This window comes from Grampus griseus (assembly GCF_964374135.1).
Source record: "Grampus griseus genome assembly, chromosome: 20".
Taxonomy (NCBI): Eukaryota; Metazoa; Chordata; class Mammalia; order Artiodactyla; family Delphinidae; genus Grampus; species Grampus griseus.
The window spans coordinates 23,449,533-23,463,813 of NC_139014.1; the positions used below are offsets into that span (position 1 = coordinate 23,449,533).

Consider the following 14,281-nt stretch of genomic DNA (forward strand, 5'->3'; position numbering starts at 1 on the left):
ACATAAATAAAAACAAGATAAAGCGTACGTTAATGGTTATATATCTGTAGAAATATAACAATGTTTTTGTAGCTTAGAGAATGCATTTGGAGCCTTCATTGACACAAATTATTGAGATTTTATTATATTTTCCCAAATCTAATTTTCTCTATTAAACATTCCCCCCTGGCAGAATTTAATATGACCCCTCAGCTGTTGGCCTCATCCTCGCCTTTCCCGGGGAGCCCAGCTCCAGATCTCTCACATAGGCATCTGCAGGAGACACAGGCGGTCCTGCCTGGTTCCCTGTACGATGGATCATCACTAGTCTAGGCTATCATAACATGTATCAAAATAAAATGGTTAAAAGCAATATTAGGAAGTTCTAGGTAACCATCAGACTCTGGGATGCTGAAGGAAGCAAGTTGTTATTCACTGTAAATAAAGATCTCTGAACACATTATCCCTTCAGGAAACAAGGACTCTGAGGAGAGTCACAAAGATAAGCCTCCGGTTGGATACTGTTCGAGAGAAGGACAGACAACTCCTATAAGCTATTGTGTAGGGCACAGTTTTAATGTTTACTTGTTACCAGGTCATCAGGATTAGAAATGCAAAAAGAGTTCCTTTAGCAGAATCCACAAAACCTAAATACAAGTTTAAATGAAATTATGGTGAGGAATAGTGAAGAAAGTCACACAAAAAAAGGATTTATTAAATGTTTTCTGTACTTAATGAAGCAAATTTGAGTAAAAAAAAAAAACAACTATATAACATCAAGATCAAGATCTACCTTTTTCAGCCACGAATCATCACAGAACTAAGTCTGACCCCTAGGGTGCAGCACAGCATTGCACTCCTTTTGGCCTGAACAACAGTTGCAACAGCAACCAATTCAGAACCAGGCCCTGGGCACCAGTAGTTATTGGAGGGTAGGCACCATGATTCAGTCTTCTTTTATTTACCAAGCGTGTCAGAGATCAAGTCACAACTGACGAATCAAAAAGCAGTGAATTTTTAGCAAATATAATTTATATTTTTAAAAAAACCTCTTTAAAGTAAAGCAATGATCTTGGTTGTCGATTAAAAGCAAGAAAGAAACGTGAAAAATAAGGAGCACTCCAAATCAGGAGTATTCCAAGAAACACACTGAAACAAAACAGTTTCATCTTCTGAAAGAAGCTTAGCTTAAATATGGTACAAGAAATTTCTATTTTACATATCTTTTGGAGACATTAATAGACTTACCTTTTATGAATATTCATTAATATGCATTCACATGTGCAAACCAACATAGCTCAACATAATATAAATTCACTCAACATGATATAATTAGCACACTTCTTAACCTATCACAATATAGTCCTTTCAAGGACTAGCCTGGTTTGGACACCATGTTTTGTTACCTTAACAATACTGCACAGTAGCATTATATAACCCTACTGCCAGGTGGGCAACATTTTCAACCAGCTCAGCCTCGTTTAAAGTCTGCATATTCCCATGGGCTCAGCCTCTTGACAAATTTAGTGTTGTCATCTCTCCACTGGTAAAAGCAAACTCACTCCTGGAGATCTTCCATTTCCACCAGTCTGATTCATTATGGTTTTTGTCCCCATCAGCTGCACTAGCATCTGGCATCCTTTCAAACCTTAGAAAAGGACCTCTCTCTACTCCTGACCTTTACTTGATATCTCCCACCTTGACACAGAAGATGCCAGAATGAATTATATTACATGTCTTACAAGAGTAAATCTCAGTGCAAAGTCGGTGTTGACTTTACCTCCTTGTCAATCACCTATAACAGATCCCCCTTCCAATGTACCTGGGTTCCCACTAGTCCAGCGTCAGTTAAATTTAATGCTTTTGAAAGAAAATGTTAAGGCTGCTTTTGAAAAGACCAAAGCAGGGGCTTTTAAAAAGATAAATTGGTGAAAACTGTCCCTTCGGCCTCTATTGTATTTATTCTCTTGGGCAGATACCAGGTGAGTGTGAACAGCCAGGTTCTATCCTGGAAAGTTTGCCCTCTTGGTGATGAAACCTACCTGAATATTTTTTTCACAGTCTGTTTGCTGGTGAAGGGACAGCTCACTTTCCAGGACAAACTTCTTGCCACACTTATCACAAATCTGCATGCGCCTATGAGTAACGTTCATGTGCTTCTCCAGGTACCAGCGAGTATTAAACACCCTGGGGCACTTCTCACAGGTCAGAGTCTCTTTCTCTTCACACTTAGCTTTCTGGACTGGCGCTTTGGGCTCCTTTGCGGCCCGCTTCTTACGCTTAGGTGGCTCTACACTCTTCCTACGACCTCTTGTAGCTCTGGGAGTAGGGGAAGTGGCAGCTGCGGCAACAGAGGCAGCTCTCCTCGTTCTCCTTTGTGTAACGCTGACCTTCTCCACTATCTTCTCCTTTTTCTTCTGCCTTTCGTTTTCTCCATAGTCATTACTGTCATCCGTGGCCTCTTCCTCACTCTCTTCCTCTTCCTCCTCACTGCTTGTCTTAAGAACAGGAGTCTCTTTGGACTGAGAAGAGACACCCTTTTCCCCTTTAGATACATTTAATGTTTGATTATTAAGGTTTACCTCCACTATGATCTGCTCCCTTTTGTAGGAGACTTCCTCCTCCTCCTCCTCTTCTGTGTCATCAGAATTCTCCCGGTCTTCTTTCACAGCATGCACGTCAGACACTGCTCTTGTCTCCCTGAAATACGGCTGCTCCTCTGTTTCATGGAGATGTGGTTTGCTCATCTTGGTGTCCACTAACACAGAATAAGGACTTCCTGATTCCCTTTTGTACACTTTGGTGGACAGGTCAAGCTCCTGGTTGGCACCATGATAAAAGGTAGGTGGCACTTGACCACGACGGCTGTCTTCTTGTGCCATCCCTGCTACATGCACAGCACAGTTTTCAACCAGCTCCTGACAAGAACTGACTGTGTGGCTCATTGGTAAGTGGCCTAATTTATGAAGCAGTTCAGACTATAGAGAAATAGCTTTAAAACAGGGCAATTATTAAGACTCAAATCCTTTTCCATCCACAAAGGATCACTCAGATGAAAAAAAAGGTATTCCTGGAACCTGTGTGCAATTCTTCCAGTGTTGCAGCACCAAAGCATAAGTCAAAAGGTTTGGTATTATGGCAAGAGCAGAGCACTAGTGATTTTTCTTTTGAAGAAAGCTGCAAATGACGTGGAGCATCTTATCTGCAAAGAAAAGCAAAGACAAAAAAGATCAGATATCTCTTATTTCCTTCTTATAGCATGCACTGACATCATACAACAAACATATCTTAAAATGATTAAACTCTTTATATATACAATTCTTTATCCTGCTTAAATGGTTCATTGTGGGCCATCATTTTACTGGGTTACATGAACTCAGCAAACATTCTGTTAGAATGTAAATTCTAAGACAGCAGGAGTTTACCTGTCCAGTTCACTGAGGTATTCTTAGAGCTTAGCACAGTGACTACCAGCACTTAGTAGGTGTTCAGTGTATATTTGATGACTAAGTGAATATCTGTTTTTGCATGGCATTCATTATCCTGGACGTACTGACGTGGCAGAATATATGGTCTGTGTCCCCAAGGAGTTTACAGTCCAGTTACACAATATGTGTTGTCCATGAAACATGTAAGGACCTTATGCTGGCTGGTTTTCTTTTCAATATCAGTCACCACCATCCACCACAGTGAGAGCTCATGGAACAAAGGGAGTAGTGGGCTAGGCACTGTGGACCACGAAAATAAAGCAGCGAATTGACAACTACAGAAGAGAGAGAAACGTCACTGGCCTTAAATAATTTATAATCTAGGTATAGATATCATTGTTTTCAGGTTTCTTAGAGTAATTTCAGAGTGGCTAAGTACTTTTAAATTTGTTCTATGCATAGCTCTCTAGATCCACTCAATGACCAGGTGATTTTTGAAGTGTCAGCTGCACAGAAGTCTAAATTCTAAGAAACAGTAACCATAAGGTTGACATGGCTCCAAGAAAAATAAAACCATCCATTAAAAAAAAAAAAAGATGAGAAAGGCACATAATTTGCTTTGTGACATACCTCACATTGCTGCTTAGCCAACCACCTAACCTCTTAGTCATGTGAATATCACTGCAAGCACATACCCTATCTAATTGACAAAAGGAAGGAAACTAGTATTTACTGAATACCTGCTATGTGCACAGAATTGTAAAGGTGCTCATTATTTATTATTTTTAGTTAATATTCACTACAAAACTTTGGGGTTGATTTTTTTTTTTTTTTTTTTTTTTTTTTTTTGCAGTAAGCGGGCCTCTCACTGCTGTGCCCTCTCCTGTTGCGGAGCACAGGCTTCGGACGTGCAGGCTCAGCGGCCATGGCTCACGGGCCCAGCCGCTCCGCGGCATGTGGGATCTTCCGGGACCGGGGCAAAAACCCATGTCCCCTGCATCGGCAGGCGGAGTCTCAACCACTGCGCCACCAGGGAAGCCCTGGGGTTGATTTTTAAACTTATTTTAAATTTTTTATCAAAGTAATCACTCAAAAAAATCATACATAGTTTTACAAGTTAAATATACTGCAAGGTTTATAAAAAAGCAGCCATCCTCTGCCTGCTCCATCCCATCTGAGTCCCATACCTGAGACAAAAGTGTTCCTTTTAGCTGTTCCTCTTCCCCTTCCCCTTGTATTCTTCTTCTTTTTTAAAAATTTATTATTTTTTAAAAATTTTTAATTTATTTTTTATACAGCAGGTTGTTATTAGTCATCCATTTTCTACACATCAGTGTATAATGTCAATCCCAATCTCCCAGTTCATCACACCACCACCCTCACCCCCCGCCGCTTTCCCCCCTTGGTGTCCATACGTTTGTTCTCTGCGTCTGTGTCTCAATTTCTGCCCTGCAAACCGGTTCATCTGTACCATTTTTCTAGGTTCCACATATATGCATTAATATACAATATTTGTTTTTATCTTTCTGACTTACTTCACTCTGTATGACAGTCTCTAGACCCATCCACGTCTCTACAAATGACCCAATTTCGTTCCTTTTTATGGTTGAGTAATATTCCATTGTATATATGTACCACATCTTCTTTATCCATTCGTCTGTCAATGGGCATTTAGGTTGCTTCCATGTCCTGGTTATTGTAAATAGAGCTGCAATGAACATTGTGATACATGACTCTTTTTGAATTATGGTTTTCTCAGGGTATATGCCCAGTAGTGGGATTGCTGGGTTGCATGGTAATTCTATTTTTAGTTTTTTAAGGAACCTCCATACTGTTCTCCATAGTGGCTGTATCAATTTATATTCCCACCAACAGTGCAAGAGGGCTCCCTTTTCTCCACACCCTCTCCAGCATTTATTGTTTGTAGATTTTTTGATGATGCCCATTCTAACTGGTGTGAAGTGATACCTCATTGTAGTTTTGATTTGCATTTCTCTAATAATTAGTGATGTTGAGCAGCTTTTCATGTGCTTCTTGGCCATCTGTATGTCTTCTTTGGAGAAATGTCTATTTAGGTCTTCAGCCCATTTTTGGATTGGGTTGTTTTTTTTTTTAATATTGAGCTGCATGAGCTGTTTATATATTTTGGAGATTAATCCTTTGTCCGTTGATTTGTTTGCAAATATTTTCTCCCATTCTGAGGGTTGTCTTTTCGTCTTGTTTATGGTTTCCTTTGCTGTGCAAAAGCTTTTAAGTTTCATTATGTCCTATTTGTTTATTTTTGTTTTTATTTCCATTACTCTAGGAGGTGGATCAAAAAAGATCTTGCTGTGATTTATGTCAAAGAGTGTTCTTCCTATGTTTGCCTCTAAGAGTTTTATCGTGTCTCGTCTTACATTTAGGTCTCTAATCCATTTTGAGTTTATTTTTGTGTATGGTGTCAGGGAGTGTTCTAATTTCATTCTTTTACATGTAGCTGTCCACTTTTCCAAGCACCACTTACTGAAGAGACTGTCTTTTCTCCATTGTATATCCTTGCCTACTTTGTCATAGATTAGTTGACCGTAGATGCATGGGTTTATCTCTGGGCTTTCTAACTTGTTCCATTGATTTATGTTTCTGCTTTTGTGCCAGGACCATACTGTCTTGATTACTGTAGCTTTGTAGTATAGTCTGAAGTCAGGGAGTCTGACTCCTCCAGCTCCATCTTTTTCCCTCAAGACCGCTTTGGCTATTCGGGGTCTTTTGTGTCTCCATACAAATTTTAAGATTTTTTGTTCTAGTTCTGTAAAAAATGCCATTGGTAATTTGATAGGGATTGCATTGAATCTGCAGATTGCTTTGGGTAGTATAGTCATTTTCACAATATTGATGCTTCCAATCCAAGAACATGGTATATCTCTCCATCTGTTGGTATCATTTTTAATTTCTTCCATCAGTGTCTTATAGTCTTCTGCATACAGGTCTTTTGTCTCCCTAGGTAGGTTTATTCTTTTCTTTTTTTTCTAAATTTATTTGTTATTTATTTTTATTTTTGGCTGTGTTGGGTCTTTGTTGTTGTGTGCAGGCTTCTCACTGCAGTGGCTTCTCTTGTTGCGGAGCACAGGCTCTAGGTGCGTGGGCTTCAGTAGTTGTGACACGCAGGCTCAGCAGTTGTGGCCCACGAGCTCTAGCGCACAAGCTCAGTAGTTGTGGCACACAGACTTAGTTGCTCCGTGGCATGTGGGATCTTCCTGGGCCAGGGCTCGAACCCGTGCCCCTGCATAAGCAGGCGGATTCTTAACCACTACGCCACCAGGGAAGCCTCGGTAGGTTTATTCTTAGGTATTTTGTTCTTTTTGTTGCAATGGTAAATGGGAGTGTTTCCTTAATTTCTCTTTCAGATTTTTCATCATTAGTGTATAGGAATGCAAGAGACTTCTGTGTATTAATTTTGTATCCTGCAACTTTACCAAATTCATTGATTAGCTCTAGTAGTTTTCTGGTGGCATCTTTAGGATTCTCTATGTATAGTATCATGTCATCTGCAAACAGTGACAGTTTTACTTCTTCTTTTCCAATTTGGCTTCCTTTTATTTCTTTTTCTTCTCTGATTGCTGTGGCTAGGACTTCCAAAACTATGTTGAACAATAGTGGTGAGAGTGGACATCCTTGTCTTGCTCTTGATCTTAGAGGAAATGCTTTCAGCTTTTCACCATTGAGAATGATGTTTGCTGTGGGTTTGTCGTATATGGCCTTTATTATGTTCAGGTAGCTTCCCTCTATGCCCACTTTCTGGAGAGTTTTTATCATAAATGGGTGTTGAATTTTGTCAAAAGGTTTTTCTGCATCTACTGAGATGATCATATGGTTTTTATTCTTCAATTTGTTAATATGGTTTATCACATTGATTGATTTGCATATATTAAAGAATCCTTGCATCCCTGGGATAAATCCCACTTGATCATGGTGTATGATCCTTTTAATGTGTTGTTGGATTCTGTTTGCTAGTATTTTGTTGAGGATTTTTGCATCTATATTCATCAGTGGTATTGGTCTGTAATTTTCTTTTTTTGTAGTATCTTTGTCTGGCTTTGGTATCAGGGTGATGGTGGTCTCACAGAATGAGTTTGGGAGTGTCCATTCCTCTGCAATTTTTTGAAAGAGTTTGAGAAGGATGGGTGTTAGCTCTTCTCTAAATGTTTGATAGAATTCACCTGTGAAGCCATCTGGTCCTGGACTTTTGTTTGTTGGAAGATTTTTAATCACAGTTTCAATTTCATTGCTTGTGATTGGTCTGTTTCATATTTTCTATTTCTTCCTGGTTCAGTCTTGGAAGGTTATACCTTTCTAAGAATTTGTCCATTTCTTCCAGGTGGTCCATTTTATTGGCATACAGTTGCTTGTAGCAGTCTCTTAGGATGCTTTGTATTTCTGCGGTGTCTGTTGTAACTTCTCCTTTTTCATTTCTAATTTTATTGATTTGAGTCCTCTCCCTCTTTTTCTTGATGAGTCTGGCTAATGGTGTATCAATTTTGTTTATCTTCTCAAAGAACCAGCTTTTAGTTTTATTGACCTTTGCTATTGTTTTCTTTGTTTCTATTTCATTTATTTCTGCTCTGACCTTTATGATTTCTTTCTTTCTGCTAACTTTGGGTTTTGTTTGTTCTTCTTTCTCTACTTCCTTTAGGTGTAAGGTTAGATTGTTTATTTGAGATTTTACTTGTTTCTTGAGGTAGGCTTGTATTGCTATAAACTTCCCTCTTAGAACTGCTTTTGCTGCATCCCATAGGTTTTGGATCATCGTGTTTTCATTGTCATTTGTCTCTAGGTATTTTTTGATTTCCTCTTTGACTTCTTCAGTGATCTCTTGGTTATTTAGTAACATATTGTTTAGCCTCCATGTGTTTGTGTGTTTTACGTTTTTTTCCTCTGTAATTCATCTTTTTTTTTAATTAACTAATTTTTTTGGCTGCCTTGGGTCTTTGTTGCTGCGCGCGGGCTTTCTCTAGTTGTGGCAAGTGGGGGCTACTCTTCGTTGCACTTCGCGGGCTTCTCATTGGGTGGCTTCTCTGTTGCAGAGCATGGGCTTTAGGCACATGGCCTTCAGTAGTTGTGGCATTTGGGCTCAGCAGTTTTGGCTCGCGGGCTCTAGAGCACAGGCTCCATCATTGTGGCACACGGGTTTAGTTGCTCCGCGGCATGTGGGATCTTCCCGAACCAGGGCTTGAACCCGTGTCCCCTGCACTGGCAGGTGGATTCCTAACCACTGTGCCACCAGGGAAGTCCTGTAATTCATTCCTAATCTCATAGCGTTGTGGTCAGAAAAGATGCTTGATATGATTTCAATTTTCTTAAATTTACTGTGGCTTGATTTGTGACCCAAGATGTGATCTATCCTGGAGAATGTTCCACGCGCACTTGAGAAGAAAGTGTAATCTGCCATTTTTGGATGGAATGTCCTATAAATAGCAATTAAATCTATCTGGTCAATTGTGTCATTTAAAGCTTCTGTGTCCTTATTTATTTTCATTTTGGATGATCTGTCCATTGGTGTAAGTGAGGTGTTAAAGTCCCCCACTTACTGTCGACTTCCTCTTTTATAGCTGTTAGCAGTTGCCTTATGTATTGAGGTGCTCCTATGTTGGGTGCATATATATTTATAATTGTTACATCTTCTTCTTGGATTGATCCCTTGACCATTATGTAGTGTCCTTCCTTGTCTCTTGTAACATCCTTTATTTTAAAGTCTATTTTATCTGATATGAGTATTGCTACTCCAGCTTTCGTTTGATTTCCATTTGCATGGAATATCTTTTTTTCATCCCCTCATTTTCAGTCTGTATGTGTCCCTAGGTCTGAAGTGGGTCTCCTGTAGATAGCATATAGATGGGTCTTGTTTTTGTATCCATTCAGCAAGCCTGTGTTTTTTGGTTGGAGCATTTAATCCATTCACGTTTAAGGTAATTATCAGTATGTATGTTCCTATGACCATTTTCTTAATTGTTTTGCGTGTGTTTTTGTAGGTCCTTTTCTTCTCTTGTGTTTCCCACTTAGAGAAGTTCCTTTAGCATATGTTGTAGAGCTGGTTTGGTGGTGCTGAATTCTCTTAACTTTTGCGTGTCTGTAAAGCTTTTGATTTCTCCATTGAATCTGAATGAGATCCTTGCTGGGTAGAGTAATCTTGGTTGTAGGTTCTTCCCTTTCATCACTTTAAATATGCCATGCCACTTCCTTCTGGCTTGTAGAGTTTCTGCAGAGAAATCAGCTGCTAACCTTATGGGAGTTCCCTTGTATGTTATTTGTCATTTTTCCCTTGCTGCTTTCAATAATTTTTCTTTGTTTTTAATTTTTGCCAGTTTGATTACTATGTGTCTCGGCGTGTTTCTCCCAGGGTTTATCCTGTATGGGACTCTCTACGCTTCCCAGACTTGGGTGGCTATTTCCTTTCCCATGTTAGGGAAGTTTTCGACTATAATCTCTTCAAATATTTTCTCGGGTCCTTTCTCTCTCTCTTCTCCTTCTGGGACCCCTTTAATGTGAATGTTGTTGCTTTTAATGTTGTCCCAGAGGTCTCTTAGGCTGTCTTCATTTCTTTTTATTCTTTTTTGTTTATTGTGTTCCACAGCAGTGAATTCCACCGTTCTGTCTTCCAGGTCACTTATCTGTTCTTCTGCCTCAGTTACTCCGCTATTGATTCCTTCTAGTGTATTTTTCATTTCAGTTATTGTATTGTTCATCTCTGTTTGTTTGTTCTTTAATTCTTCTAGGTCATTGTTAAACGTTTCTTGCATCTTCTCGTTCTTTGCCTCCATTCTTTTTCTGAGGTCCTGGAACATCTTCACTATCATTATTCTGAATTCTTTTTCTGGAAGGTTGCCTATCTCCACTTCATTTAGTTGTTTTTCTGGGGTTTTACCTTGTTCCTTCATCTGGTACATAGCCCTTTGCCTTTTCATCTTGTCTATCATTCTGTGAATGTGGTTTTTGTTCCTCAGGCTGCAGGATTGTAGTTCTTTTTGCTTCTGCTGCCTGCACTCTCCTCGATGAGGCTATCTAAGAGGCTTGTGCAGGTTTCCTGATGGGAGGGGCTGGTGGTGGGTAGAGCTGGCTGTTGCTCTGGTGGGCAGAGCTCAGTAAAACTTTAATCCGCTTGACTGCTGATGGGTGGGGCTGGGTTCCCTCCCTGTTGGTTGTTTGGCCTGAGGCAACCCAACACTGGAGCCTACCTGGGCTCTTTGGTGGGGCTAATGGTGGACTCGGGGAGGGCTCACGCCAAGGAGTACTTCCCAGAAGTTCTGCTGCCAGTGTCCTTGTCCCCACGGTGAGCCACAGCTACTCCCCGCCTCTGCAGGAGACCCTCCAACACTAGCAGGTAGGTCTGGTTCAGTCCCCCCTGGGGTCACTGCTCCTTCCCCTGGGTCCCAATGTGCACACTACTTTGTGTGTGCCCTCCAAGAGTGGAGTCTCTGTTTCTCCCAGTCCTGTCAAAGTCCTGCAATCAAATCTCACTAGCCTTCAAAGTCTGATTCTCTAGGAATTCCTCCTCCCATTGCTGGATCCCCTGGTTGGGAACTCTGACGTGGGGTTCAGAACCTTCACTCCAGTGGGTGGACGTCTGTGGTATAAGTGTTCTCCAGTCTGTGAGTCACCCACCCAGCAATTATGGGATTTGATTTAACTGTGATTGCACCCCTCCTACCATCTCATTGTGGCTTCTCCTTTGTCTTTGGATGTGGGGTATCTTTTTTGGTGAGTTCCAGTGTCTTCCTGTCAATGTTTGTCCAGAGCTAGTTGTGATTCCGGTGTTCTCGCAAGAGGGAGTGAGAGCACGTCCTTCTATTCCACCATCTCGGTTCCTAAACCCCTTCCCCTTGTATGTACTTTCATATTTCTAAACAATTTGATTATATTTCCTTTTTTTTTGGCCATGCCGCATGGCATGTGGGATCTTAGTTCTCCAACCAGGGACTGAACCTGGGCCCTCAGCAGTGAAAGCACCGAGTCTTAACCACTGGACCACCGTGGAAGTCCCTGTGATTGTATTTCTATTTCTTGACTTTTTTTTTTTCAATTTTAGATAGTACCACTTGTCTCCCACTATAGTTTTCTTACCTTATTGCTCCCAACTCTTCCTTCATTCTCCCCATATAGTTGTATCACTTTTTTGTTAAGTGATTTATTGCTTACACTATTATGACTATAATACATAATTCACAACTATTTCTATCATTCCTCTGCTATTGTCTCTCTTCCATTTTCTCTCCTTATGGATTTATTCTTTTAAAAAAATTATTTAGGGAATTCCTTGGCAGTCCGATGGTTAGGACTCTGTGCTTTCACTGCCGAGGGCCTAGCTTCAATCTCTGGTCGGGGAACTAAGATCACACAAGCCGCGTGGTGTGGCCAAATCAATCAATTAATTAATTATAAAAAATTATTTTACTTTCATTTTAGTAGAATTTCAGAAAGAAATGGTGATAAATGCCACCATGTTTTACTTGACATCTGAATAGATATATTTATACTTTTTTGTATTTATAAAAGAGGAAATTATGCCTCTGAGAGGTCAAATTATTTGTCTAAGATCACCTAACTATTAAATGACAGAAGCAATGTTTGACTTCAGGCCTGCCTGACTCCAAAGCTCATGGTCTATTTCTACTATGACAAATGACATTCCAAAATAATTAAAACTCAATTATTCCTGTAACCACATACCTTTTTGCATCAGTTTTGTACCTTGCATTTTAAGTAGGAAAATCATAGTAGCTTTATTTTGTATTGCCCAAACTTCTGACCCGTGGAAATAATGTAAACTACTACAAGTACCAGTAAATAAACTTAACCACATTAATTATCTCAAATTAAGCAAGGGAGGAGAGACAGTAAAATTCAATTAACCAGAAAAAGAGAGGAATAAAACAAAATCATGAAGACAAAGAAAAATAAATGAAAGGATATCCTCTGTGGTAGTGGTCAATTTGTTTTTCTGAAATACCCCTGACCCTAGCCCTTCTGGGCACATGACAGACCTGCACTTTCTGACCCTGCCCCCTCCCCTGTAGTTGGGTGGGGCTGTGTGACTATTTCCAGCCAGTACAGCTGAGTAGAAGTGATACATGGAAGAGCAATATGAGACCCTCCAGACCTCTCTTCCCTCTGAGACAGGGACCAGCGATCCTTAAGGTGATGACTGCTCTGACTGCTATCAACCTGGGACACCAAGTAACAAAATGACCCACAGGATATGCATAAGGCTGTGGATCTTTAAATTTTTTTGTTTTTTATTTAATTTGAAGGAGAGCATGTTTTCAAAGCCACTGAGATTTTTTTTTTTTTTTAAATACATCTTTACTGGAGTATAATTGCTTCACAATGCTGTTAGGTGTTAGTTTCTGTTGTACAACAAAGTGAATCAGCCATATGCATACATATATCCCTGTATCTCCTCCCTCTTGAGCCTCCCTCCCACCCTCCTTATCCCACCCCTCTAGGTGGTCGAAAAGCACTGAGCTGATCTCCCTGTGCTATGCTGCTGCTTCCCACTACAAAGCCACTGAGATCTTGTGTTGTTTACTACTGCAGCATAACCTGGCCTCTCCTACCTGATACAGGTGGAATCCAGAAGTGTGGTGCTGCCTCACCAAAAAACCTAAAATATATGGTGAAGGCTTAGGAGCTGGGTAGAAGGAGGCAAGGAAAAAGTTATCAGAGGCTAAAAGGAGAGCAGCTCATATTGCACAGTGTTGACGAGAGTTAATATGCCGTAAAAACTTATAGCTCTAGTGGGAAAATGGACTATTAAAAGAGTGTGTTGGTTACTCTTGGCTGTATTTGACAAATTATTATTTGAAAAGGATGAATTCAGAAAAGAATCAGTCAGTTTCCAATCCTAAAAAAAGGAGTCCAGAAGGTCAGTGATTTGTAGGGTTAGAAGAAGCAGGTGCTTAACACACAACTGAGAAGGTCTCTGAGCTACAAATGCCGATCAGAATTCAGTCTTGAGGCAAGGATCAAGCGAAAGTTTTGGCCTTCACAACCACTGATAAAACCTCCCAACTGATTAAGGTAGCGCTGAATAAAATAGCTTTTCTAAAAAGAGACTAAAGAGAGGTTCTCTCACCAAAGCAGTCTCTTAGTCTGTTTTGCTACAAAGCATGTTTCTTTGATGTGAATTAGTTCAAATGCTATTAGTAAACAGGGAAATGATGTCAATATAACACAGAAGTCATGTTGGTTTATACGAAATTTTCCTGTTCGAAGTGATCAGGAGAAAGCTTTCCCAAATTAAAAAGAAAGCTTTAGCAATATATGAAAACACTAAGAAAAATGCTAAGCATCCCACTTCTGTACCTTCCTTTAATGCAAGTTGTGGCTGGTTCAGCTGCTTCATGAACCACTGCACTTTCCACTTTATATCTGGTGAAGTTGAGGGTATATGTTTTTCCTCCTGTGTTTAAAAAAGAAAGAAAGTTTTTGATTGCTGAAGCATACACCATACCATAGATCAAATTTTTACTGTAATGAAATTAGTCCTATTATACGTAAATGTCTTCAACACCCCAAAATCTCAGAGGAGGAAACAAGCACCCAGGGGACTGAGTCTGTAAAGCTCCAACCAACTGATGCTGAGTGCACACGCCGCTGGAGATTTAATATGCTACTGTTTTTATTTTAATTAATTTTGCTTTTATTAGTGCACTGGTTACAGTGTTCCACAGCTTTTGAGTGGTCTGCCCAATCCTGTTTTTCCCATAAGCCCTGTTTATTTTAGTGTGCAATTTTGCAGAATTCAGGAAAGCATATACGGCATTATGGCAGAAATACCTGCCATATTCAAAATTAAGTCAAGGAAGAAGTATGAGACCAACAAGGCAGAGTTATGCAGCAAA

At 40.1% G+C, this 14,281-nt stretch overlaps 1 protein-coding gene across 2 annotated transcripts in view; it reads right to left on the bottom strand.

The window, feature by feature from the left end:
• Positions 1-14,281, bottom strand: part of ZNF652 (zinc finger protein 652) — a 70,104-nt gene that overhangs the window by 18,755 nt on the left and 37,068 nt on the right. The window contains exons 2-4 of one of the 2 annotated variants that reach the window (XM_082678993.1): positions 13,743-13,839; positions 2,562-3,181; positions 2,022-2,477 (exon numbers count right to left, since the gene is read on the bottom strand). In XM_082678993.1, coding sequence (XP_082535119.1) covers positions 2,022-2,477; positions 2,562-2,924 — 819 coding nt within the window. In that variant the 5' untranslated portion in view covers positions 2,925-3,181; positions 13,743-13,839. Of the gene's footprint in view, positions 1-2,021; positions 3,182-13,742; positions 13,840-14,281 lie in introns of both variants that reach the window. The other variant, XM_082678992.1, reaches the window with a different exon arrangement.